General features: G+C 43.6%; 1 protein-coding gene across 1 annotated transcript in view; it reads right to left on the reverse strand.

Moving 5' to 3' along the window:
- Positions 1-2,855, reverse strand: part of CD36 (CD36 molecule (CD36 blood group)) — a 56,545-nt gene extending 53,690 nt beyond the window's left edge. The window contains exon 1 of the mRNA XM_073624019.1: positions 2,736-2,855. Within this exon, the coding sequence (XP_073480120.1) occupies positions 2,736-2,855 (120 nt within the window). The remainder of the gene's footprint in view (positions 1-2,735) is intronic.
- Positions 2,856-27,685: the final 24,830 nt, after the last annotated feature.

A 27,685-nucleotide genomic window follows, 5' to 3' on the forward strand; every position in this document is an offset into this window, starting at 1 on the left:
TGCGACACAAGTTGCGGGAAAGAGACAAATTTTTTTTTTTTGCACAAAGTTGTCACTAAATGATATATTGCTCAAACATGCCATGGGAATATGTGAAATTACACCCCAAAATACATTCTGCTGCTTCTCCTGAGTACGGGGATACCACATGTGTGAGACTTTTTGGGAGCCTAGCCGTGTACGGGACCCCGAAAACCAAGCACCGCCTTCAGGCTTTCTAAGGGGCGTGAATTTTTGATTTCACTCTTCACTGCCTATCACAGTTTCGGAGGCCATGGAATGCCCAGGTGGCACAAAACCCCCCCAAATGACCCCATTTTGGAAAGTAGACACCCCAAGCTATTTGCTGAGAGGTATAGTGAGTATTTTGCAGACCTCACTTTTTGTCACAAAGTTTTGAAATTTGAAAAAAGAAAAAAAAAAAAAGTTTTTTCTTGTCTTTCTTCATTTTCAAAAACAAATGAGAGCTTCAAAATACTCACCATGCCTCTCAGCAAATAGCTTGGGGTGTCTACTTTCCAAAATGGGGTCATTTGGGGGGGGTTTGTGCCACCTGGGCATTCCATGGCCTCCGAAACGGTGTTAGGCAGTGAAGAGTAAAATCAAAAATTCACGCCCTTAAAAACGCTGAAGGCGGTGATTGGATTTCGGGGCCCCGTACGCGGCTAGGCTCCCAAAAAGTCCCACACATGTGGTATCCCCATACTCAGGAGAAGCAGCTAAATGTATTTTGGGGTGCAATTCCACATAGGCCCATGGCCTGTGTGAGCAATATATCATTTAGTGACAACTTTGTGCAAAAAAAAAAAAAAGTGTCACTTTCCCGCAACTTGTGTCAAAATATAAAATATTCCATGGACTCAATATGCCTCTCAGCAAATAGCTTGGGGTGTCTACTTTCCAAAATGGGGTCATTTGGGGGGGGGTTGTGCCACCTGGGCATTCCATGGCCTCCGAAACTGTGATAGGCAGTGAAGAGTGAAATCAAAAAGTTACACCCTTAGAAATCCTGAAGGCGGTGATTGGTTTTCGGGGTCCCATACGCGGCTAGGCTCCCAAAAAGTCCCACACATGTGGTATCCCCGTACTCAGGAGAAGTAGCTGAATATATTTTGGGGTGCAATTCCACATAGGCCCATGGCCTGTGTGAGCAATATATCATTTAGTGACAACTTTTTGTAAATATTTTTTTTTTTTTTTTTTTTTTGTCATTATTCAATCACTTGGGACAAAAAAAATAAATATTCAATGGGTTCAACATGCCTATCAGCAATTTCCTTGGGGTGTCTACTTTCCAAAATGGGGTCATTTGGGGGGGTTTTGTACTGCCCTGCCATTTTAGCACCTCAAGAAATGACATAGGCAGTCATAAACTAAAAGCTGTGTAAATTCCAGAAAATGTACCCTAGTTTGTAGACGCTATAACTTTTGCGCAAACCAATAAATATACGCTTATTGACATTTTTTTTACCAAAGACATGTGGCCGAATACATTTTGGCCTAAATGTATGACTAAAATTGAGTTTATTGGATTTTTTTTATAACAAAAAGTAGAAAATATCATTTTTTTCAAAATTTTCGGTCTTTTTCCGTTTATAGCGCAAAAAATAAAAACTGCAGAAGTGATCAAATACCATCAAAAGAAAGCTCTATTTGTGGGAAGAAAAGGACGCAAATTTCGTTTGGGTACAGCATTGCATAACCGCGCAATTAGCAGTTAAAGCGACGCAGTGCCAAATTGGAAAAAGACCTCTGGTCCTTAGGCAGCATAATGGTCCGGGGCTCAAGTGGTTAAGGGATGGGGCATGTTGTAATCTATTTAAATGAACTCTACAATGATGCTATATAAAGCATAATACTGTAACACAGCCATAGTAATAACTGGAAAAATATATACATTATATAGAAAGTGAGCGCTAAAAGAGTGACTATACAACTCCCTCTATAACAAACAAAAACAGATATGTTTTTAATCCATTGATTAATCCATTATGTAATTTAAAAATTTCAAAAATGTATGATACAGTCCCAGAATGTGATGTGAACACAGTCCTTGACATAAATTAGGTCTCCACTTTGTGCATAAATGATCTTCCGGTTGTTCAACACAGTTCAGTCATGCGCTCACCGCCATTACACTCCACCAGGTGTCAAGTAGACAAAATGAACTTCAGTGAGTCTCCACCAACATATACACTCACCAGAGGTCTCAGTCACTGACCTGCCTCCTCCGCCTGAGCCTAACTCAGCTGTGGCTTCGGAAGGAAGCATACATTGTCCTCATTGTCTTAGGCAGTAAGTACACATCTGGAGAGATTTTCTAAAACTGGAGCACTCAGAATCTGGTGCAGCCATGCACGGGAGTCAATCAGCTTCTAACTTAAGCTTGTTCAATAAAGCTATGAACATAAAGCCTGGAAGCTGATTGGTTTCTATACACAGCTGCGCCAGATTTTGCATGCTCCAATTTTAGTAAATCCTCCCCATCATTTACAAAATACCAGCTACTCTTTGAATACTTTAAATGATCACAGCATAAATGATGATTTAAAATTAAGATTATATTGTAAACCCTGGATTCAACCAAGTTAATACAAATAGTTATCAAGAGGTTTCATTTATTTGTAGGTAGGTACCAGTTAGCACTTAGCACCAAGCTGTTAATATTTAAATCATGCAGATGTTTGCTATATCACCAAGTAATGGAATAGGAAGAAATAATAGGCATACTGTACCTTGTCTATTGTATTGCTAATGATTAAATCTCCCGCAGGAAACAAGACTCCTCCAAGGATGACTAGTAGTCCTCCTACCACAGATCCCACTATTAGACAGCATTTTTTATTGCAGCACATGTTGTTTTTTTGTTAAAGGGAATCCAAACAGGGTAGAGAGACAGACTGAAAGGCATCAGTCCTTTATATAGGGAATTTTTGTACCATGATAGATAACTCCCCCATTACCAGTAACGACAGTGATAAAGAAAATTATGTCTGTTATTATGGACCAAAGTTCAAGAAACCACAAGTCTGTGATAAGATAATAAGTTTTGCAAGCACTATAGTTTGTTTTGTTACATTGATTTTCAAAAGTACAGTATACATTCATAGAATATGTGGTTTAAAACAGTGACTAGTTTGTGGGTAAAATATCAGCGTGTAGCTTTGCAAAAAATGTAAAAGAACGTTTGTGTTATTAGGGGAGGGGTGGCATGCTGTCTAAAGCACTGGCCATGTATGTTACAATATGATTGTACTATATACATTAGATCAACCAACAGCTTTTTTACTGTAAGGGCCTGCCTAATTGATTTTTTTTTTATGGATTATTAAGTCAGAGAACCACTTAACGCCTGCCCTCCCACAATGTACTACAGGCGAGCGGCAGCTGTAGGCAAAGCGATGTACTCATATGTCGCTGCCTTCTCCTGGGTTTAGGGCACCACCTGCCTGATTCCCGCTGTGATTGTACACAGTGGGAGCCTGCCATCAAGTCCAGGCCAATGATTCATGGCTAGACCTGCTGATCGGCTGTGTGCAATCACAGCTGAGAGCTCTGTGTTGGTAAACAATTCAGAGCTCTGTACCCAGGGAGGAATCTGTCAGTTTTACATGCCTGCAAAGCAGGCATATAAAACTAAGAGATCTGTAGTAAATAAGTAAATCAGCACACTGTACACACATTACACATAGTTAGGCAATCTTTTAATCTCTTGATCGCACTAGATGTTAACCCCTTCCCAGCCAATGTCCTTAGCACAGTGACAGTGAGTGAACAGTACAGTATTATTACTGATCACTGCTGAGTGAACATGATTAAATTAGGAGGGAAAAGTGGGATATGGCAGCCTGAGGATGTAATGGCTGTATTAATGTCACTGGTGATGTCAGTGGCGGTTAGCCAGTTCCCCCCAGTGGCAGTAAAGCCTCATACACGCGATCGGATTTTCCGCAGACAAAGCGTAAACCTTTTGTCCAAAGGGCGTTGGCCAGGAACTTGTCTTGCATACAAACGGCACACAATTGTTGGCCAACAAAAACGAACATAGTGACGTACTACGTGGCTTTTCAGCTCTTGAGCGCCACCCTTTGGGCACCTTCTGCTAATGTTGTGTTCGGTAAGCATTGATTCCGAGCATGTGTATTTGTAGTTTGGACTTTTGTCTGACAGACTTGTGTACACACGATCAGAAAATCTGACAACAGATCGCTGTCCGCGGAAAATTTATAAGCCTACCATCCAACACTTGTCCACGGAAAATCCGACAATTGTCCGATGGAGCATACAAACGGCCAGATTTTAGGCCAACAGTATGTCAACACACAATTCCCGTCGGAAAATCCGATTGTGTGTACGAGGCTCTAGTGTCAGATTGACTGTCACACTATTGCAGTCCCATTACAAGTTACTGATCGCCTCAATTAGTAGTATAAAGAAAAAAATGAAAAAATTAAAGTATGTATACCATAGTTTGTAGGTGCTACAACTTTAAAAAACTTTGAAAACCAATTAATAGACACTCATTGGGATTTTTTTTAACAAAAACATGTAGCAGAATACATTTTGGCCAAAATGTTTGAAGAAATTGGAATTTTTAATTTTGTTTTTTGGATGTTTTATAGCGGAAAGTAAAAAATATAACCCCCGAAGGACCTGCTGAATTTTTGATTGGCCCTGTACTCTGCTCTTACACCCCCTATAACTTGGCTCAATCCCCTTGACACAGCTGTGGTGCAGTGTTAGTGTGGAACTAATAGTGAAGGATAACCCCACAATGTGCAATACAACAATAGTATACCTTTGTTATTACCTGGGTATCCGATGTTCCACCTGCTGTAAAAGGAACAACACTCCACACCAATTGTACTTAACCAGGAACGTAACTTTTACTGGAATCAGTATAAAAGTAGTATTACAATATTTGGTCTGTCACACAAACATAATACAACAGCCCAAAAGGTATTCACAACACTTTGTACATATGAAGTTGTCCTAGATGACCCCTGGAAGTGCGTCTCCAAGTGGGACTAATGCTCAGAGCACAAACGCCTTAACTCTGGGCACCTTCCCACTTCCAGCACGCTCTGGTGACCACAAGAAGACAATGTTATTCAATAAAGCCCAACACAATTCCTAGGGAGCTCCCCCTACTTTTATAATGCAGTCCCTCTTATCGTTACTAGGATGCAAGGCCTTGCAATGAGAGATGCAGTCTTTTCAGCCTTCTGTCTTCTGCTAGCTATTTGTGTGGTACCAATTGTAATCCAACAGTTGAAACCAGGATTAAATGAAAGTGTATGTTAGAACTATTCTTGTAGTGTAGTACACCTGCAACTGCCTTCGATGCAGTTTGGCTTTTATAACACAGTGTCAGTAGTACAGTGAAGGATAGGCTTGAGGCCTGTTCAAACTTAGTCCTTTTGCTTAAGATCTTCTCTGTGGGACTACAGGTCCCAGCAACACTGTGTCTACAGTCTAAGTGTGAAAAGGTGCGGTACAAACATTCTGGGCATCAGCCCTCTCACCAATCTAGGTCCAGAAAGATGGATGCCTCTGCTCCACAGTATCTCAGTTAGTTCGCTGCGGCCACGCCGTCACACTGTTCCATTTCACAGACGACTGGGAGTCCTCGGTTACCTCCTTCAAGGGTCTCTGGAATGATCACACTGCTGCTCCAGCATGCTGTGATGTAAGGCAGGATCAAAGGGCTGCTCACAGATGACCGTGAGTCCTCGGTTACCTCCTTCAAGGGTCTCTGGAATGATCACACTGCTACTCTAGCACGCTGTGATGTAAGGCAGGATTGCTGGCTGTTCCGCTCCGCACAAGGTAGGCCGCAACTCTGTGGGGCACACACACCCACAGTGCCCTGCTGGCAGGCCATGCGTCCCAGGAACAAGAGCAAGAAAATGGCCGCGCGGGCCCTTTTATAACCTACTTAGTATGCAGTTCAGTGCTGAGTGTCAATGGGAGGTCACTTGGCATTGTGGGTAGGTCAGCTCTTTGTAAAATGTAAACAAACAGTCCCTTCCTGTAACAGTACTCTAATGTACTTGAAAACAGAATGTAAAATAAAGTCCATTTCACGTTTTGGCTACTAGATGGCTCCAAATGCCAAAGAATGCATTGTCCATACTTTTAACATTACATTAAGGAAACAGGCAAAAATCTGTCAGCGCTACATATTGTTTTTTTTTTTTTTAATGTTCAGTCTTTTTTCATTTATATCGCAAAAAATAAAAAACCCAGTGGTGAGCAAATACCACCAAAAGAATAAGTTACTGATCGCCTCCATTAGTAGTATAAAGAAAAAAAATGAAAAAATTCCAGTATGTATATACCAAAGTTTGTAGGTGCTATAACTTTCACGCAAACCAATCAATAGACACTCATTTGGATTTTTTTTTATCCAAAACATGTAGCAGAATACGTTTTGGCCAAAATGTTTGAAGAAATTGGATTTTTTAATTTTGTTTATTGGATATTTTATAGTGGAAGGTTAAAAATATTGTTGTTTTTTAAAAAAATGTTCAGTCTTTTTTAATTTATATCGCAAAAAATAAAAAAAACCCAGTGGTGAGCAAATACCACCAAAAGAAGTGAAAAAAAATGATATAAATTTGGTTTGGGTGCATGACTGGGCAATTACCAGTTAAAGTAGCGCAGTGCTGAATAGCAAAAAATGGCCTGGCCATGAAGGGGTAAAATCTTCCAAAGCACAAGTGATTAATCACTGCTTAAAAATTACTAATTCTAGTGGTTGGCAGCCATTGATTTAATCACTAGAGTCGCTGGAGATTTGCTACAGCATTGGGTTGTGTTCTGCTACAAATCATTCTCCTTCAACAATTTGTAGTTAAGCCTAGCAATTGCTGCAACATTTCATAGAAAATGTTGATGAATCTCAATTGCTGAGACAGAGCAACACATTGCTTTAAAAATGTCACTGTTGGTGGCCCTACAAAAAATCATTATGAGTTTCTTAGTAACAGATTCCTGTAACAAAATTGTGGGGGCGGTCGCTGCAAAAAAATCACCTAGCAGCCAAAAGAAGATTGTGCAATTAGATTGTAAAGTGTATTGCCATCAATGGGTTTTCCTTAATTTTTCCTCTTTCTGCTCTATTTCTGTTCTTGGAAACATACCTAGCAAAGGGCGCTGAATGAGCATGTTTGAATTAGGAGGGAAAAGTGGGACATGGCAGCCTGAGGATGTAATGGCTGTGGCTTGGCAACACTACAGCTACAGGTGGTGGTGCTGGTGATGATGGTTGCAATGAATGATGGAGTCTCTGGCAAGGCAAAAGGCTACCTGTGATCATTACAAATCCAAACCCCAATTTTGAGTTTTGTGGAAAGATTGCAACAAATGGTCTACTGGATGAGTTTTCATAAACTTTAAACTATTTCTCTCTCTTCCTTTGGTCATCATGAGGGCCAGTATTACTGAGTAGTTCTAGGACAGAAAACCACTCTTGGTTTATATGTTCAGCTGTGGTTAGGGACAAATGTCCAAGCCTTGATGCAGCTGACTGCATCCAGGCTCAAACATTTGTTCCTATCTGCTCTGTGTGTGGCTTCATGCGCATAACAGCAGCTTCTCTCAGACAACTATTAATTTAAATGGGCTGAGCGGCCACTGCTGAACACAATCTGGTCGTTTGAACAGCAAGAATCCATCGATTCTTGCCATAGGAATCTGACGGCCGCAGCTACCCGGGAGTAAGAAAGAGGCCTTATTCCGCTGATTGGTCACTGGCAGTTTCTAGATCTATAGTTGGTATTTTGTATACATTGTATTAATTTACATCTGATTACTGTGTTTCTTGCCAGTTTAGGATGGAGTACTTGTGTTTTGGTGTATTTTTATTACACACTCTCCTGGTTGCTACAGTAAGTCGACTGTCAGGTGAAAGTGATCCATCAGCTGTACTGCTCCTCTTTTCCACCCGCAGGCAGAGAACCCCTTGGCCGGTCCCCTGGGTAGAGAGGAGGTAGACCAGTGAAGGTCAGTTCGTTGATCTCTCCTGCCAAGTAAAAGGCCAGGAGCAACATGCATTCATTACATCACTTCCGGGTTTGGCTGTCTATTTTACCACCCAGGCTACAATGGAGGTCAGGTGGGACATCAGGGGTCAGCTTCCCCAGCTAAATAGACAAACAAACATCATTTGTTAAGGATAATCCTCATGTGATCAAAAAAGTGGATATAAAGGAGGTCTCTCCTTATACCCTCTTGGTGAGCCTTAATGTAGAGTCACTCTATCTTGTGAAGATTATGAGAATGGGGTAAGCAATCAGCTTAATAGTTCACTAGCCTAACATAAAAGGGGTTGTAAACCCTCTTTTTTTTTTAATAACAAACATATCATACTTTCCTCCACTGTGCAATTCGTTTTGCACAGAGTGGCCCCGATCCTCAACTTCTGGGGTGCCCCAATGGCGCTCGCGGCTCCTTCCCGCATCGGAAAACCCCCTAGGAGAAGCGCTCTCCCTGGGTGTTACTGTGCGGGCGCACTCCCGAGTGTAGCATTTGCGTCCATAGACACAGAATGCCGGACTCGGCCCCACCCCCTGACCCCCGTGTCATTGGATTTGATTGACAGCAGCGGGAGCCAATGGCTGCCCTGCTATCAATCTATCCAATCAAGAGCCAATACAATGGGCAGAAAGGTAAAGCGCATCTCCGCCATGGGAAGGAATGGGCTCAGGTGAGAAAAACTGGGGGCTGGGGCGCTGGCCAGTGTCAGAAGTTTTTTTACCTTAACCACTTAAGCCCCGAACCATTTGGCTGGCCAAAGACCAGAGCACTTTTTTACGATTCGGCCTTGCGTTGCTTTAACTGACAATTGCGCGGTCCTGCAACGTGGCTCCCAAACAAAACTGACCTTTTTTCCCCATAAATAGAGCTTTCTTTTGGTGGTATTTGATCACCTCTGCGGTGTTTATTTTTTGCGCTATAAACAAGAAAAGAGCGACAATTTCGAAAAAAAAGCAATATTTTTTACTATAATAAATATACCCCAAAAATGTATTAAAAAGAACCTTTTTTCTCCTCAGTTTAGGCTGATACGTATTCTTTTACATATTTTTGGTAAAAAAAAATTGCAATAAGCGTTTATTGATTGGTTTGCGCAAAAGTTATATCGTTTACAAAATAGGGAATAGTTTTATGGCATTTTTATTTTTAATTTTTTTTTTTTACTAGTAATGGCGGCGATCTGCTATTTTTATCATGACTGCAACATTATGGCGGACAGATCAGACATTTTTGACACATTTTTGGGACCATTGTCATTTATACAGCAATCAGTGCTATACAAATGCATTGATTCCTGTGTAAATGACACTGGCAGTGAAGGGGTTAACCACTAGGGGGCAGTGTAGGGGTTAAGTGTGTCCTAGGGAGTGATTCTAACTGTGGGGGGAGGGGCTACGTGTGACACATCACTGATCAGCGCTCCCGATTACAGGGAGCTGTGATCAGTGACAGTGTCACTAGGCAAATGCTTGTTTACATTAGCATTTCCCCGTTCTTCAGCTCCGTGAGACGATTGCAGGTATCCCTACGGACATCGAGTCCACGGGACCCGCAATCACACGGAGCTCGCAGCAGGGTCGCACGCGTGTGCCGCCGGCGGTGCGCATGTGACCACACGGCGGTCAACAAGCGGTTAATGCATAGAATGCATTAAAGTGGAAAAACCCGAGGGTGTTGTTATTCCATAAAAGGAAATTAAAAGTCTATTTTTGGCAGATCAACTGCTATTTTTCTCTATTTGCAGAATCTTTAACCACTTGCCGACCGCCTTACGCAGATATACTGCGGCAGAATGGCACGGGCAGGCAGAATCACGTACCTGTACGTGATCTGCCTCCCGCGGGCGGGGGGTCCGAACCGACCCCCCCCCGGTGCCCGAGGTGGTCGGCTTCTGTCTGGGAGCGATGAGAGGCGAGGGGGAGACCATCCATTCGTGGCCCCCCCTCGCGATCGCTCCCAGCCAATCAGGTTCTTCCTCTGCTGCTGTATGCTAAACAACAGCAAAGGAAATGATGTCTCCTCGGCTCGGTATTTTCCGTTCTGGCGCCGAGGAGAGAAGACTTCACTGTGAGTGCACAACACACACACTCAGTAGAACATGCCAGGCACACAATACACCCCCGATCCCCCCCGATCACCCCCCAATCACTACCCCCCCCCCCCCCCCGTCACACTGACACCAAGCAGTTTTTTTTTTCTGATTACTGCATTGGTGTCAGTTTGTGACAGTTAGTGTGGTAGGGCAGTTAGTATTAGCCCCCTTTAGGTCTAGGATACCCCCCTAACCCCCCCTAATGAAGTTTTAACCCCTTGATCACCCCCCGTCGCCAGTGTCACTAAGCAATCATTTTTCTGATCGCTGTATTAGTGTCACTGGTGACGCTAGTTAGTGAGGTAAATATTTAGGTTCGCCGTCAGCGTTTTATAGCGACAGGGACCCCCATATACTATCTAATAAATGTTTTAACCCCTTGATTGCCCCCTAGTTAACCCTTTCACCAGTGATCACTATATAACCGTTACGGGTGACGCTGGTTAGTTCGTTTATTTTTTATAGTGTCAGGGCACCCGCCATTTATTACCTAATAAAGGTTTAGCCCCTTGATAGCCCGGCGGTGATATGCGTCGCCCCAGGCAGCGTCAGATTAGCGCCAGTACCGCTAACACCCACGCACGCAGCATACGCCTCCCTTAGTGGTATAGTATCTGAACGGATCAATATCTGATCCGATCAGATCTATACTAGCGTCCCCAGCAGTTTAGGGTTCCCAAAAATGCAGTGTTAGCGGGATCAGCCCAGATACCTGCCAGCACCTGCGTTTTGCCCCTCCACCCGGCCCGGCCCAGCCCACCCAAGTGCAGTATCGATCGATCACTGTCACTTACAAAACACTAAACGCATAACTGCAGCGTTCACAGAGTCAGGCCTGATCCCTGCGATTGCTAACAGATTTTTTGGTAGCGTTTTGGTGAACTGGCAAGCACTAGCCCCAAGCAGCGTCAGGTTAGCGCCAGTAGCGCTAACACCCACGCACGCACCGTACACCTCCCTTAGTGGTATAGTATCTGAACGGATCAATATCTGATCCGATCAGATCTATACTAGCGTCCCCAGCAGTTTAGGGTTCCCAAAAACGCAGTGTTAGCGGGATCAGCCCAGATACCTGCTAGCACCTGCATTTTGCCCCTCCGCCCGGCCCAGCCCAGCCCAGCCCACCCAAGTGCAGTATCGATCGATCACTGTCACTTACAAAACACTAAACGCATAACTGCAGCGTTCGCAGAGTCAGGCCTGATCCCTGCGATCGCTAAAATTTTTTTTTGGTAGCCTTTTGTTGAAGTGGCAAGCAATCAAAAATTTACGCCCTTAGAAATCCTGAAGGCGGTGATTGATTTTCGGGGCCCCGTACGCGGCTAGGCTCCCAAAAAGTCCCACACATGTGGTATCCCCGTACTCAGGAGAAGCAGCTGAATGTATTTTGGGGTATAATTTCACATATGCCCATGGCCTGTGTGAGCAATATATCATTTAGTGACAACTTTTTGTAATTTTTTTTTTTTTTTTGTCATTATTCAATCACTTGGGACAAAAAAAATTAATATTCAATGGGCTCAACATGCCTCTTAGCAATTTCCTTGGGGTGTCTATTTTCCAAAATGGGGTCATTTGGGGGCGGGGTTTGTACTGCCCTGCCATTTTAGCACCTCAAGAAATGACATAGGCAGTCATAAACTAAAAGCTGTGTAAATTCCAGAAAATGTACCCTAGTTTATAGACGCTATAACTTTTGCGCAAACCAATAAATATACGCTTATTGACATTTTTTTTACCAAAGACATGTGGCCGAATACATTTTGGCCTAAATGTATGACTAAAATTGAGTTTATTGGATTTTTTTTATAACAAAAAGTAGAAAATGTCTTTTTTTTTCAAAATTTTCGGTCTTTTTCCATTTATAGCGCAAAAAATAAAAACCACGGAGGTGATCAAATAACATCAAAAGAAAGCTCTATTTGTGGGAAGAAAAGGACACAAATTTCGTTTGGGTACAGCATTGCATGACCGCGCAATTAGCAGTTAAAGCTATGCAGTGCCAAATTGTAAAAAGTGCTCTGGTCAGGAAGGGAGTAAATCCTTCCAGGGCTGACGTGGTTAATGCCCAGCTTTGGGTACCTTGATTTTTTTTAAATTGTACAATTTTTACAGTTTTCTATAATGACTGTTTACTTAATAAATGAATGTCAGCTGGGCTATAATGGAAATATATACTTTATGGTATATACAGTAGATGGCTGCAACACCCTGAATTTTGTTTTCTTTAGCTGCAATACTTTTTTTTTGTTCTTTAGATATGTAACGGTTTAGCTGGTTATGGTAATTGCAGTTGCATCACTTCATATGACATATTTCTAACTGATGTAAACTAGTGAATTAAAAGCTTTATCCATTTAGACTCTGAAAAAAGGAAAAAAACTATTTAAGTACAATTTTGAATCATTTTGTAAACTCTTGCTTAAGCATTTGCTGATCACTTCTGCTTGACCTGTATATTCTACTGATTGCTGTTCAGTATATTTGGTGATAGACTATACAGTATAATATAATAGTGACATCTGGTGGCTATATGTCAGTATTCCATATGTCACATATGGCTGGTGCTTTCTTGTTCTACTGAAAAACAACAGATGCAAAGAGACAGAAAATGACATCATAACCATGTAGTGCCATTAGAAAGACCATTACATTATACAAGCATTAAAGTAACATTACCTCCTTGTAGCAGAACTACTGATCAAAGTATATGATATGAGAATGGTTGTTGTACCTACAGTGCCTTGAAAAAGTATTCATTCCCCTTCAAATTTTCCACATTTTGTCATGTTACAACCAAAAACGTAAATGTATTTTATTAGGATTTTATTTTATAGACCAACACAAAGTGGCACATGATTGTGAAGTGGAAGGAAAATGATAAATGGTTTTCAAAATTGTTTACAAATAAAGATGTGAAAAGTGTGGGGTGCATTTGTATTCAGCCCCCCTGAGTCAATACTTTGTAGAATCACCTTTCACTGCAATTACAGCTGCAAGTCTTTTTGGGGATGTCTCTACCAGATTTGCACATCTAGAGAGTGACATTTTGCCCATCCTTCTTTGCAAAATAGCTCAAGCTCTGTCAGATTGGATGGGGAGCATCTGTGAACAGCAATTTTCAAGTCATGCCACCGATTCTCAATTGGATTTAGGACTGGACTTTGACTAGACCTTTCTAACACATGAATATGCTTTAAACTAAACCATTTAATTGTAGCTCCAGCTGTATGTTTAGGGTCATTGTCCTGCTGGAAGGTAAACCTCCACCAAGTCTCAAGGCTTTTGCAGACTAACAGGTTTTCTTCTAAGATTGCCCTGTATTTGGCTCCATCCATCTTCCCACCAACTCTGACCAGCTTCCCTGTCCCTGCTGAAGAAAGGGATCCCCACAACATGATGCTGTCACCACCATGTTTCAAGGTGGGGATGGCGTGTTCAGGGTGATGTGCAGTGTTAGTTTTCCGCCACACATAGCGTTTTGCTTTTAGGCCAAAAAGTTAAATTTTGGGCACATCTGACCAGAGCACCTTCTTCCACATGTTTATAATGTCCCCCACATGGCTTCTCACAAACTGCAAACTGCACTTCTTATGCCTTTCTTTCAACAATGGCTTTCTTCTTGCCACTCTTCCATAAAGGCCAGATTTGTGGAGTGCACGACTAATAGTTGATCTGTGGACAGATTCTCCCACCTGAGCTGTGGATCAATGCAGCTCCTCCAGAATCACCATGGGCCTCTTGTCTGCTCCTCTGATTAATGCTCTCCTGGCTATGCACATTATTATTGTTATTAATCAGAAGTTATATAGCGCTAACAGTTTACGCAGCACTTTTCAATATAAAAGGGAGACAGTACAGTTACAATACAGTAAAATACAAGAGGATTAAGAGGGCAGTGCTCAGAAGAGCTTACAATCTAATAGGGTGGGGCTGGTGGTACAAAAGGTTCTAACTGTGGGGAATGAGCTGATGGAAGTGGTAGAATATTAGCTGAGGTGTGATAGGCTTCCCTGAAGAGATGAGTTTTCAGGGATTGGGTAGGGGATAGCCAGACTGGTGGAGGTAGCGAGTTCCAGAGGATGGGAGAAGCTCTGGAGAAGTCCTGGAGATGAGCATGGGAGGAGGAGACAAGATACCTTGAGAGTAGGAGGTCTTGAGGAGATGATAGGACTGTTTGGGTGATATTTGGAGACAAGATTGGTGATGTAGCTCGGGGCAGAGTTGAGAATGGCTTCATATGTTGTGGTTAGTATTTTGAATTTAATTTGCTGGGCGATTGGGAGCCAGTGTAGGGATTGGCGGAGAGGGGTGGCAGACACTTAATGGTTGGTAAGGTGGATAAGTCAGGCAGCAGCATTCATGATAGACTAAATGAAAAGGTGCAACGCTTATTAGATAAGAGTCCAATAAGTAATTTAAAGTTCATAAAGAGTCAAAACACTTCTTGAGATGAATACTGGTACGCTGGATAAAAAAATCCGTCACCAACACCCAACAGTACTGACTCTTACCCTAAATCAAAGGGATTTGCACAGTGGATGGTCAAATGATGGAAACAGCAATCATCACAAGCAGGTAGAACCACTCCGCCAGAGGTATGCTGATCAATGCACAGGTATGGATATCAATACTCTAAGACCGCCAGGAAGACCAATGGATGGACCTCACCTCAGCACAGGTACTCTCCTCTGCTGCCTGTTTCAATGATGTCTTTCCTTCATGATAGAATATATTCATGATAGACTGAAGAGGGGATAGGGGATAGCCTATTGAGAGGCAGGTCATTGCATAAGAGATTCTGTTTTCTGTCTCTCTCCACTGAATTTTTACAGGCAACTACCACTGAGCGCCGGCATCATGTTCTGATTTACATATATATATTTGTAGTATACACTATAGGATTGTAAAAGACCTGGGACACCATTAGATGCCCGAAGCAGAGCAGCAATTCGGCAAACAGTGGGTGTGGCCAAATTGTGTTTACAATGGGAGGAGCTTAAATGGGCATGGTTAAATAAAACAAAAGCATCTGGCACTTGGCTCCACAAACTTGCCTAGGGTGGACACCCAGGGCAATTGCCCTACATCTAGGTGGATGGAGAAGAAGGGGGGGACAGAGCAGGGTGGACAGAAGAGAGGAGGGTGGACAGAAGAGAGGAGGGGGAGATGGAGCAAGGTGGACCTGCATTAACCATTAACTGAGTTGGAACAGGGGACACTAAAAGAGTATGTTGATGAAAACTTAAAAAAAAGGTTTCATCTGTCCATCCACATCCCTGGCAGGTACAGGTATCTTTTTCATGAAAAGAAAGATCACACCCTTCGGCCTTGCATAGACTATCGTGAGCTACAAGATCACTGTTAAAAACCGGTATCCCCTTCCCTTGGTACCCAAGTTATTCCAGAGACTGGGGGCTGCTACCATCTTTACCAAGCTTGATCTCCGAGGGGCTTATAACTTGGTCCGTATTAGGGAAGGGGACGAGTGGAAAACAGCTTATCGCACCAGATTCTGGCACTTTGAGTACCTAGTAATGCCCTTCGGGTTATGTAACGCTCCTGCCACGTTCCAGTACTTTATTAATGATGTTATTCGGGACTATTTGGATTTGTTTGTCATCGTCTACCTAGACGATATTCTAATCTTTTCTTCTTCCCTAGATGCCCATCGCAGACATGTCATGAGTTCGAGCAGAAGAGTATTCCGTTCCTGGGATTGATCATCTCTATAGAAGGTATTAAGATAGATCCTCAGAAGATTGCTGCAATACTAGACTGGCCGGTTCCTGTAGATAAGAAAGGAGTCCAACGTTTTGTTGGATTCGCTAATTTCTACTGGAAATTCATTAAGGGGTTCTCTGCCATCATTGCCCCCATCACCCAGTTAACTAAACAGGGAATCCGCTTCCATTGGTCACTAGAGGCCCAAGCTGCCTTTGAGTCCCTCAAGAGACTGTTTACATCCGCCTCTGTTTTGAAGCATCCTGACTCTACCCTGCAGTTTGTACTTGAGGTAGACGCTTCCGAAATCGCTGTTGGGGCAGTCCTCTCCCAATGTCAAGGAACCAAGGCCCTGCTTCATCCAGTAGCCTCCTTCTCCCACAAATTATCGGCAGCAGAGAGGAACTACGATGTGGGAGATCGGGAACTACTGGCAATAAAATCTGCACTGGAGGAGTGCCGATACATATTGGAAGGAGCAGCTCACCCAATTTTGATTTTCACAGATCACAAGAACCTGGAGTACCTGAGGTCTGCAAAGAGGTTGAAACCACGACAAGCCAGGTGGGCATTGTTTTTCTCCAGGTTCTCTTTTCATGGCACTTATTGACCAGGCTCAAAGAACACAAAACCTGACGCTCTGTCCAGGATGTTTCATAGATCTAAAGAAACTTCTCCTCCAGATACTATTTTCTCTCCAGGGAATTTTCTTCTGGCACAAAAAGATCTGCTTTCTCAGATCAAGCAAGCTTCCGTGGTGTGGGCGCCCCCCCATTGAATCAGAGCTACAAGTGAAGGTTTATTCTGGTACAGGGATGATACAAGATTTTTGTACCCGAAAGTTTACAAATTTCTATATTGGAACTTTGTCATGATCATGCACTAGCTGGGCATTTTGGCATAACCAAGACTACTGACCTGGTACAATGCACTTTTTGGTGGTCGTGAGTACGTGGAGACTGCAAGAAGTTTGCGGAATCTTGCACCACCTGCATTCGGAACAAAAACAGTAGAACTAAGGCCTGGGGTTTATTAAAACCATTACCTGTTCCAGATAGACCATGGAAGATGTTATCCATAGACTTCATTGTTGAGTTGCCCCCCGGCAGAGGGCCATACCACTATCTTTGTGGTGGTAGACCAGCTGTCGAAGATGGCACACTTTATTCCAATGAAAGGCACTCCCTCAGCCCCTGAAATAGCGCAGATATTCATCAATGATTAGACTCCATGGAGTACCGGCTAACATTGTCTCAGATCGGGGAGTACAATTTACTTCCCAATTCTGGAAATCTCTGTGCAAGGCTCTGGGAATCGAGCTATCGTTCTCTTCTGCTTACCACCCACAGGCAAATGGCAGATGGAGAGGACCAATCAGACCCTTGAAAAATACCTATGCTGCTTTTCTTCATTTGCCCAAGATGACTGGATTTCTCTGCTTCCATTGGCTGAATTCGCCTACAACAACTCCACTTACTCTGCTACAAAACAAACCACATTGTTTGCCAATTATGGCTTTCATCCATCATTTTTGCCTAATTCCATCCCAGAATGCCCTGTACCAGCAGTCCGTGAAACAATACATTTTTTCTCCTCCAACAATCAGTTGTTACAGGAAACCATGACCAGGACACAGGAACACAACAAGGAAGTCTTCAACAAGAAAAGATGAGGGGAACTAATACTGGCACCCGGTAATTTAGTATGGTTGTCCACAGTGAACCTAAAGTTGGTGTGTCCTTCAAGAAAGTTGGGTCCTATGTTCATAGGCCCATTTCCCATAAAGAGGAAAATCAATGAAGTGGCTTATGAACTAGAACTCCCTGATTCACTTAAAATTCATCCCATTTTTCACGTGACACTGCTGAAGCCCTCTGTTTCCAAATCTTTTTCTGGCCGAAGTTCGGATCCTCCTGACGCTGTAATAGTGGACAGAGAAGATGAGTTTGAAGTGGAAACAATATTGGATTGCAGGAAAAGAAACAATCAAATCCAATTCTTGATTAAATGGAAGGGTTATGGGCTTGAAGAGAACTCATGGGTACTTGAAGGGAATATCCACGCTAAGAGTCTGATCCAATCCTTTAAAAGGTCCCATCCTGAGAAGTTGGCCCAGATGGGCATCCGGAGGCTGCCCCTTAGGGGGGCAATGTCAGGAAGATCCTGCCAGTAACAGTTGATCCAGACCTGCTGGTGCACGATTGCGGGCACCAATGCGCATGTGCACATGCACACGCGCGCACTCATTAGTGCCAGGGGGGCTATTTAAACCTGACTGACACAGGTGAACTTTGCTGTCTGCTCTACAGCATTCTGTGTGCTACTTGCCAATCTGAAATCTGTTCCTGTGTTGATCCGGCTTGCCTGAAGACCATCCCTGCTATCCGCCTGCATCTGACCTCCGGCCTGTCTGACTATTCTTCTGCCTGCTCCTCTGATCCTTTTGCTGCCCGCCTGATAAGGGACCCAGCTTGTTTGACCTTCCACAAGTCTTTATCCAACTTGTTCCTGGTTCCAGTCCATTGATCCGGTTCCAAACTGCTGTGCCTGTTTGCTGTTCCAGCCTGTTCCTGGTTCCAGTATGCTGATCCAGTTCCAGTCTGCTGAGCCTGTTTGCTGTTCCAGCTTGTTCCTGGTTCCAGTATGCTGATCTGGTTCTGCTGTGCCTGTTTGATGATCCAGCTTGTTTCTGGTTCCAGTCCGCTGATCCAGTTCCTGCCTGCTGTGCCTGCCTACCCTTCCTGCCTGCTCTGGGTACAAACCTTCTGTGCCAGTTCTTGACTTCTATCTTCTGCAAGGAATCTCCCGAACCTCTGGCCTGATCTCCTGCTGTTGATCCTGCCAGGCTCTCGTACAACTCCTCACTCCTGTGCTTCCTGTTTATCCTATCAGGGGCCTTGAGTCGGAGGCATAAGAGAGGCCATCCTCTGCAATTCGGGCTCACCTACTAGGTACGTAACAGCAAATCTTAGAAATAAACTGTACTTAATTAGAAAGTTATACAAGACTACGGTGATGAAAGGCCAGCACATGCATGACTATATAAGCTGTACCCTAGACATAGTGGAATGCCTGTAATCTCCAGCAGAAAAAATTAAAGATTGTCATAAAGCAGCAGTGGTCTCCAAGACAGTTATGAGAAACTTGATACAGCACTTGATGCTCACCCAGAAGATGGCCTTTTCCTGGAATACAGCAAGGCAAGCATAAGGATGAAAGTAAGTGAAAAACAGATAAAAATGCTCCCATGGCAGAATCTGCTTTTAGAGTCAATGACCACAATAATAGTAATATGCAGCTGTGAATGTTTTGTGTGCAATAAGACAGGTCACCTAAAGACAGACTGCAGAACTTGGAAAGCTAGAATGCATCAGCAAAAGACACAAGTTAAGCAATAAAAGGCCAAAAGTGTTAAAGAAGAAATAGTACATGCTTCAGATACTAAGTGTGCCTTTCATTCCAAGGAGGGTATTTCATAATTTTTGACCTGCCAAATCGACTCTGGAGCAGCAAATCATATGGCCAATTATAAAAATTTCTTCACTTACCTTGATCAAAGCAAGATAGCCAGATTTACAACAGCTAATGAACAATATATAGTATAGTGTCAGAAGGAATAGGAGACAGTTATCTACACTGCCCTTTACCCCCAACAGTCACCAGAAAGATACCTATTAAAATTTGCTATAGGTTTCTACTCTTGGAAGCAACCTCCTGTCATTTAAGAATGTCACCAACCAAGGACCTGTAGTGAGGTAACAGCTGTAATATCAAGAAAAGAAGCAAATACCAGCTAATAAAAAAAAAAATACAGATGAACCGTATCAGCTGAAGTGCAGTGAAGTGCACTGTCAAAGAGGAAAACCTTTTAGCTGTGTTCACATCTAGCACTGTTGTCTTAAATAATGGATCCTAAAACTTATAAAAAGCTAGCTGAAGATCAGCATGTCAGTGGCATTGATTTATGCAGTCAACAAATGAAGTGTACCACTTACATAAGGAGAAATTAACTAGTAATTATTTTCCAAAAGTAACAACAGCAGAGCCCATCAAAAAGTTTTTTACCTTAGTGCATTCTATGCATTCGCGTAGAAAAAACTTTCTGCATGCAGCATGCCATTGGCTCTCGCTGCTGTCAATCACAGCAAGTGAGGAGGGGTCGAGAGTCAGGAGCTAGCACTTGGTGGTAGGAGAATCCAGAAGCGCTGACAGGGGACTCAAGAAGGTAAGTATATCGTTTTTGGCATGTAGACACAGGAGAAAGGTGCCAAGGAGCCTAATATACAGGCGGTCCCCGGGTTACAAACAAAATCAGGTCTGTAGGTTTGTTCTTAAGTTGAATCTGTTTGTAAGTCGGAACAGGTACAATTTTTAAGTGTAGCTCCATCCAAAATAAATATTTTTAAGCTTTTTGGATAGCATGGGGAAGGGTTAACACCCCTGTAACATTTGTTTTGCTGTCTGTGCCCCTGTTAAGAAGATTTCACCTCACTTTCTGTCCCAATGACAATTGGATTTTTAAAATTTTGCTTTGTTGTGGAAACAAGCCTTGATGATAAAGCATCAGTGGAGACACCTTTTTCCCATAATGACTCTTACAGGAGTGAATTTGTGTCAGCCAGTTTCAGTTTAATTGTGTCTAGTATTAAGCTATACCTCCAGGAATATCTTTACTTGTATTGTCACACTTTGTATCTTTTTATATTTTAAATATTTTTGTTGGTTGCTACTTTTTATTTTAACACTATTCCAGGTTATCTATTTCAGCTGGCAGACAGCTTACATTATAGCTACCAAATATCTCATCATATCCTCCGATCTCTTGCCATATTTTAACCCCTAATGATTTGGATTAGGAATTAGCACTACAGACACTTTTACAATTACTTTAATTCACTTGGATGTTTGTGGTCCTATGAAAGCTCAGGCTCCAGAAAAGAAAGAGTCCCTTCTCTCATGCATTCATGACTCCTCAAGGTATACTGTGCTCTACCTGTGCAAAAGTGTAAATGCTAATGAAGCACCTATATGCTAAAAGTCTCATTAAGTGACATAGTCAGCATCCTCTGCACAACAATCGGAGCAAGAAGCCCCACCAGTACTGCAGAAAGAGAAACAAACCATTAATCGATATTATGAAATTGAAACTGGTGTCACTGATTTATCTTCTGTAAAGGAAGATGCTAATCATCTGCAACCTTAGTCAGAAAATCTGCTAGACCCAATAAGGGCATCTCAGCTAGATGCTTGTCATATATGGGTCTGAGACTTTGTGGAACAAAACACGATTGTATTTGTAGCACTTACCCCCGAAGGAGCTGCTGATTAGATATTATATCCGTAAATCACGTTTTCCACTTAGCCCATCGCAGCCCATAGAAATAGAAACAGTCCATTTTGTACTTTTTCTCTTGCTTTATAAATAAAACACAAACTGGGATAGGAGAAGGGTTTTCTGAGATGCTTTTTTGTTGCTTTGTATTCTTTTCTTTGCCTTCTTATGCAAAGACTTAGAACAATGCGGACTATAAAAAATCACTTTGAATGATTTCTTCAGTGGGAAAGACGAAAGTAGATTTGCTAGAGAATATATGGTAAAGAGTCACTCTGAATAACTTCTTCACCTGCAGAACTTTTTAAGAACAGTCTGTATCTCTACTTGTGCTGGGAGCTTTACTGCTGCCTTTTGACCACTACTTCCCGTCTGCATGGTACTTCCAAGCTGAGCTAAGGAAGAGATTATTCTGAATAATTCCTCCCGCCTGACTGATTGGAATCTCTGGGTATTGTTGAACCCAAAGTCACAGGCCTTCACCACCTGTCTCACTGACTTGCGTACGAACATCCCTCAGCCTCTGATAGTACCCTTTCCCCTGGGCTTTCACTCACTTGATCAACAGTCCATGTACCACTCATAAACGATCGATAGCCCAGTTGTCTTCCGCATAGTTGCTACTTCTTCTGAAATGGCTTCTCCATCCCTTCTTTCCGGTCTGGCATGCTCCCTTCCCTGCAGGGGTGTCCAGTGACACCAACGACTACATGCTGCCCGGTGTCATTAGCTTTTCCGCGTGTCCCGGTTCCCCCTCCCTCCCCGCAGGGGAACCTCTCCCCTCTAAGGGCACCAGACTGGGCCACGAACACCAACTCCAACTCCTGACTGGCCATGTGAGCCCAGCTTTTATGAGAGTCCCGCCTCCTACCAAACAAATTAATGATTGGCCAGAACTCACACACAAGCTGCCTGTCACTCAGATCCCAAGTCCAACCTCTCCTCCAGAACCATGTCACTGAAAGCAAGAGGAGGCATCTCTGGATCCAAGCACAGGTGGCCACACCCTGCACTACACTGACACTCCCAGTTCCCAAAGTAAACAACCAGGCCTGTTATAATAGTACAAGCCTGCCTAAATTTTACCTGAAACTGCCCTTTGAAATTTGAACACAGGAAAGGTCACCTACATGAAAGTAGTTGCCCGCTACATATTGAATACTATAATTCATTTTTAACTTTTGGTGAGATATCAGGCATTTAAACAGACCCTGATGTATCATTATTGAGAGAGTAAAAGGGAATGAGGACATACTGTAGATTTATCAGTCCCTTTCTCTGCAGCCTCAGCTGCCCTGGACAGTGAATAAACGGGAAGCGCTGTGTACTAAGCTGCTTCCTGTTCAATCACAAACTGAAACATAGTAAACTGTGTTAACAGTGGCCCTGCGCCCCCACTAAGAAAGCTGCCTAAGTAGCCTTATGCTGGCGCCAGCCCTGTCTAGAGTGAATGGTAGTCATTTTGACTTTAATTTAAAGTATACTGTATCTAAACCTTAACAATGAGGTTCTGAACCAAGGCGATGAAACACATATAAACACATCAGTTGAGATACAAAAATTCAAATGTAAACATATGAATATATGGTGAATATAAAGTGATATAATCCATAGTAAAAGAACATATTTATATATGTTTCATCACCTTGGTTCATTATTATTGTAAAATTTTTTGACATTTTTAGGTGTTTAAGCAACCACATATTTTTTATTTACCTCTATATATTTTTTTCTTTCGCATTGTGTATGCAAATGTTATATTTAGGTAGCACAGAGGTATTTTCTGTTTATCTATTCTCAATGAATTTCTCTTATTGTCTCCCTTTTGGTCTGTTAAATATACCATCTTACATATTTTTGCATTTATTTATAGGAGACGTGTGGGATAGCAAAAAAGTAAACATAAATGATATGTCTGCAGCATCGGTCAAATGCGGCAGCTGTCCCTCACTAGCTCTAAGACTGAGAACTGAGTGATCAGTTCAGTTCTCTGTTTTCACTGGGCAAAGAGCAGTGACTGTCAGTTACCAGCTCTCTGCTTTACTCCTCCAGAGCTTACTGGAGCACCAGGCTGTGGTTTGAGCTGTCAGCAGCACACTGGGAGGCTCAGCCAGCTTAGTGAATCGTGACCTTAAATTCGGGATCCCTGCAGAGACTGGACCGGCTCTGTGTTGTTAGCTGACAGTGGACTTTAGCCCACTGTAAGCTGAATCTGAGTCACAGGAGTGCAGAAATAAGTGCCAAAAAGCTTTGGCCATACGTCTCTTTTAAATAAAATGGTGGTCTATTAAATATACCATTAAAAGTATTTTGTTACATCTGTTTGATAAGTTCAAAAATACCTATTAAATTGTTCTCAGCAGAACCACTGTCCTTTATTTTATGGAAAATAGGGGAGGATTGGGGTTCTACAGTTCTATCTTGTTTCTGTTGCCTGATAGAGAACTGTAAGTACATGTTGTGTTCCTAGAGATGGAAGTGTGCTACTGGCAGAATCACAAGGATAAACTACAGGGGAAAAAATCGTAAAAGTAAAAATAATACAGCCACCACATTTAAAGACTGGTAAGCAGTATAGTATTTTTATGTTTTTGGGTTTAGATACTCTTTAAAGCGGCGTTCCATCCCCTTCCCCCCCCCCCACGAAAAAGTTAAAAGTCAGCAGCTACAAATACTGTAGCTTGTGACTTTTAATATTAGGACACTTACCTGTCCAGGGTTCCTGCGATGTGGGCACCCCAGACGATTTTTGGATCTCGGGTGCTGCCACCACCATTCATGTTAAGGGAATCTGTGTTCCCTACTGCGCATTTGCGAAGTGCGCTACGCTTTCTAACTGGGTCGGTGGCGGAGGAAGGAGGAGGGGGCCGAACTTCTGAGGGACAGCGCCGTGGTGCTGTCTCCAGGAGATGGGGAATGGTACCTGTCAAAAACAGGTACTCGTTCCCCTCTCCTCCCTGAAAGGTGCCAAATGTGGCACCAGAGAGGGGGAGGAAGCAGGTAAGCGGAGGTTCCACTTTTGGGTGAAACGCCGCTTTAATTCCATGCTTCTTTTTCTTGTATAGAGTGAAAGGATTATAGTGCCAAGCTGTAAGGTTTGGTCCAGATATGTATATTTTTTTTCGTCACAATAAAGGGTCTTTAAAAATATATATGTGGACTAATCCCTGAGGCTTGGCACTCTCGTCTTTTACTCCATACAACTAATTCTCAAAAGATGCACACTGTGGATCAAGTATTCAGTCAGACTAAGAGGAACGTTCTAAAATTTAAATATATATATATATATATATATATATATATATATATATATATATATATATATATATATATATATATATATATATATATATATATATATATATATATATATATATATATATATTTAAAGCCTAACTTCAGGATAAACTTCTTTTTTTTTTGCTTTCCAAGAAGAAGAGTCCAAATCTTAGCCAAGGTTTTATTACTATCTCTGAAAGTTTTAGAGAGATTTACTCTCACTTCCTTTGTGACATTGGAGTTCTGTTCCTTTGCCACTCTGTTAAAATGTTTTTGTATTGCTGTCTGCAGAGGCGTCACTAGGGTGTGGCTATCGAGGCTGGAGCCCCGAATGTGCAGCCCATAGCCCCGAGTCTCAGCGGGTCGCGGCTTTGAAGGTGGAGAGACAAGCGGGCGGACGAGCAGAGATGACATAACCTCTCCGCCCACCTGTCACCACTCTTCCGCCCTCACTGCTCACCACACACAGTGCCCTGCACCCCGGCGCAGCAGAGGTGGGGGCGCCCGAGTGCCAGAATGCTCCCCTCCTTGTGTGTGTCACACACACTGGCCCGGACTGTGTCTGCTCTCCTGCCCCACCAACGATGTCATCCTCAGTTGGTGAAGAGGACAGAGGCGGAGATGTCAGTGTCCAAATGTACGGAGAGGAAGGGGAGGGGACACACACACAGTCATCCAATCATCTGGCTGGCTTGTGGAATGTTTTTTCAACCCGTTGATATCCCCTTGCTGACTGAGCACTGAGGAGCAGTGGACGTCTGGAGAGCCACAAGCCCCGCCCCATGTATGTGATTGGAGCAGTCATTAGCTCCTTGTATCTAATCACTGCAGGCTCCTCCAGGTCTTACAAACACTGATTGGTTTGAGGGGCGGAGCGCCGAGTCTGATCCCAATGTGCTTTACACCAGTTTCCATGCCCAGGTGACATTTGAGGCACAGGGGATTTGATTTCATGGGGAGGAGCTGTACAGGGTCTGAGTTAGTCTGGAGGGACAGAAGTTGAGTGTAGGGGGTGTTAGTGTCTTGGTGAGTGTGGGTCTGTCAGTCTGGGGGGGTTGTCAGTCTTGAATGAATGGGGGTGGAGGGTCAGTCTGGGGTAGATGGGGCAGGGGGGGCAGTCTGGGGTAGATGGGGCAGGGGGGGCAGTCTGGGGTGGATTGGGCACAGTCTGGGGTAGATGGGGCAGGGGGGGTCAGTCTGGGGTAGATGGGGCGGGGGGGTCAGTCTGGGGTAGATGGGGCGGGGGGGTCAGTCTGGGGTAGATGGGGCGGGGGGGTCAGTCTGGGGTAGATGGGGCGAGGGGTCAGTCTGGGGATAGATGGGGTGAGGGGTCAGTCTGGGGGTAGATGGGGCGAGGGGGGGTCAGTCTGGGGGTAGATGGGGCAGGGGGGGTCAGTCGGGGGCAGGGGGGCGGGGGGGTCAGTCTGGGTTAGATGGGGTGGGGGGGTCAGACTCGACATGGATGCATGGCACACCTGTGTGTCCCCTGTGCAGGTAACCACAGCCCTCCATGGGCATAGACTTTAGTATGCCCCTGTGAGCAAGGCCTAAGGCTCCCAGCACACAGCTTCCTGGAAGAAAAAGTCTGACCTGTATAGTGCATGCGTTTACTCCTATGTGTAGACATCCATGTGAGTATTAATGTGTTCAATTTCTCCACCTCCCATGTGGCTCTTTTGTATGAAAATCTTTATATTCTAATTGATAATCTTGTTGACTTTTCTTGCATTTGTATTTTCTAGGGGGTTGTGCTTAGTGTGTACACGTGTGTATGAGTAGTCAGGAGTACCCATGGAAAATACTGACCAGGAATTATTTAATGTATCTTTTTTACAGATCTGAATGCAATGCTAGGAGCTGGAGATCTGCACACAGTATTTTCATTTTAGCAAGCATGTAGTCACCCGCTTGTTAATATGATCCAGATCTGCAGCTCCTCTCGCCCGTGCCCTGCTGATACGTCGGGGGGGGTGGAAAAGGACACACAGGCTGACTCCTTACGATGCTCTGCAGAAGATAGGACTTTGCAGGGGAGGCAGAGAATAAAAGGGGCCACTGTGAGTAGAGAGAAAAGGGGAGGGGGGCATGACAGCAAGGGGCACTGTGATGGGGGGGTTGTGATTGCTAGGGGCACTGTACTGTAAAGGGGCATGTAATAATTACAGTGCAGTCCCCTTTTACAATACAGTGCAGGGGACCGACTCCGCACTATCCATCACTAGCCATCCCCAAAAACGTCCGACCAACCCCCCCCTGGAAAAATTGGTTGCTCAATCTAAAATGGCAGGCCTAATTTTTGTCCCAGTCCGGGCCTGCACACAAAACACAAGCTTTGGTTTGAAATGACCGGTGGCACTGTAACAAAGTCCCGCCTCCTAGACTAGGTCCTGTGAGATAGACAAAACACTGATCCAATGCAGTAAAATTGAATCAGTGTGATGTGTATCATAGGAGCCGCGAGATGGTCTAGGAGGAGGGACTTTGTTACAATGGTTGCCCAGGTGATTCAAATCCAAGCTCCGAGATCATCGCCGCTCTGTGTGATCCAGGGGCACTGGTAGGCTACAATTGGTAGGCCCTGGCAGGCTGCAGTTGGTGGGCACTGGTAGGCTGCAGTTGGTGGGCACTGATGAGGCTGCATTTGATGCATTGATCTCTTGTATAATTTCTGCAGTCTCTGACCATCTCTTATATCATGTCTACAGTCTCCGACCATCTCCTGTATCATGTCTGCAGTCTCTGACCATCTCCTGTATCATGTCTGCAGTCTCTGACCATCTCCTGTATCATGTCTGCAGTCTCTGACCATCTCCTGTATCATGTCTGCAGTCTCTGACCATCTCCTGTATCATGTCTGCAGTCTCTGACCATTTCCTGTATCATGTCTGCAGTCTCTGACCATTTCTTTTATCATGTCTTCAGTCTCTGACCATCTCTTGTAACATGTCTGCAGTCTCTGACCATCTCTTGTAACATGTCTGCAGTCTCTGACCATCTCCTGTAGCATGTTTGCAGCCTCTGACCATCTCCTGTATCATGTCTGCAATCTGACCATTTCTTTTATCATGTCTTCAGTCTCTGACCATCTCTTGTAGTATGTCTGCAGTCTCTGACCGTATCTTGTATCATGTCTGCAGTCTCTGACCATCTCTTGTAGCAAGTCTGCAGTCTCTGACCGTATCTTGTATTATGTCTGCAGTCTCTGACCATCTCTTGTA

This window comes from Aquarana catesbeiana, linkage group LG03, assembly GCF_042186555.1.
Source record: "Aquarana catesbeiana isolate 2022-GZ linkage group LG03, ASM4218655v1, whole genome shotgun sequence".
NCBI classification, from domain to species: Eukaryota; Metazoa; Chordata; class Amphibia; order Anura; family Ranidae; genus Aquarana; species Aquarana catesbeiana.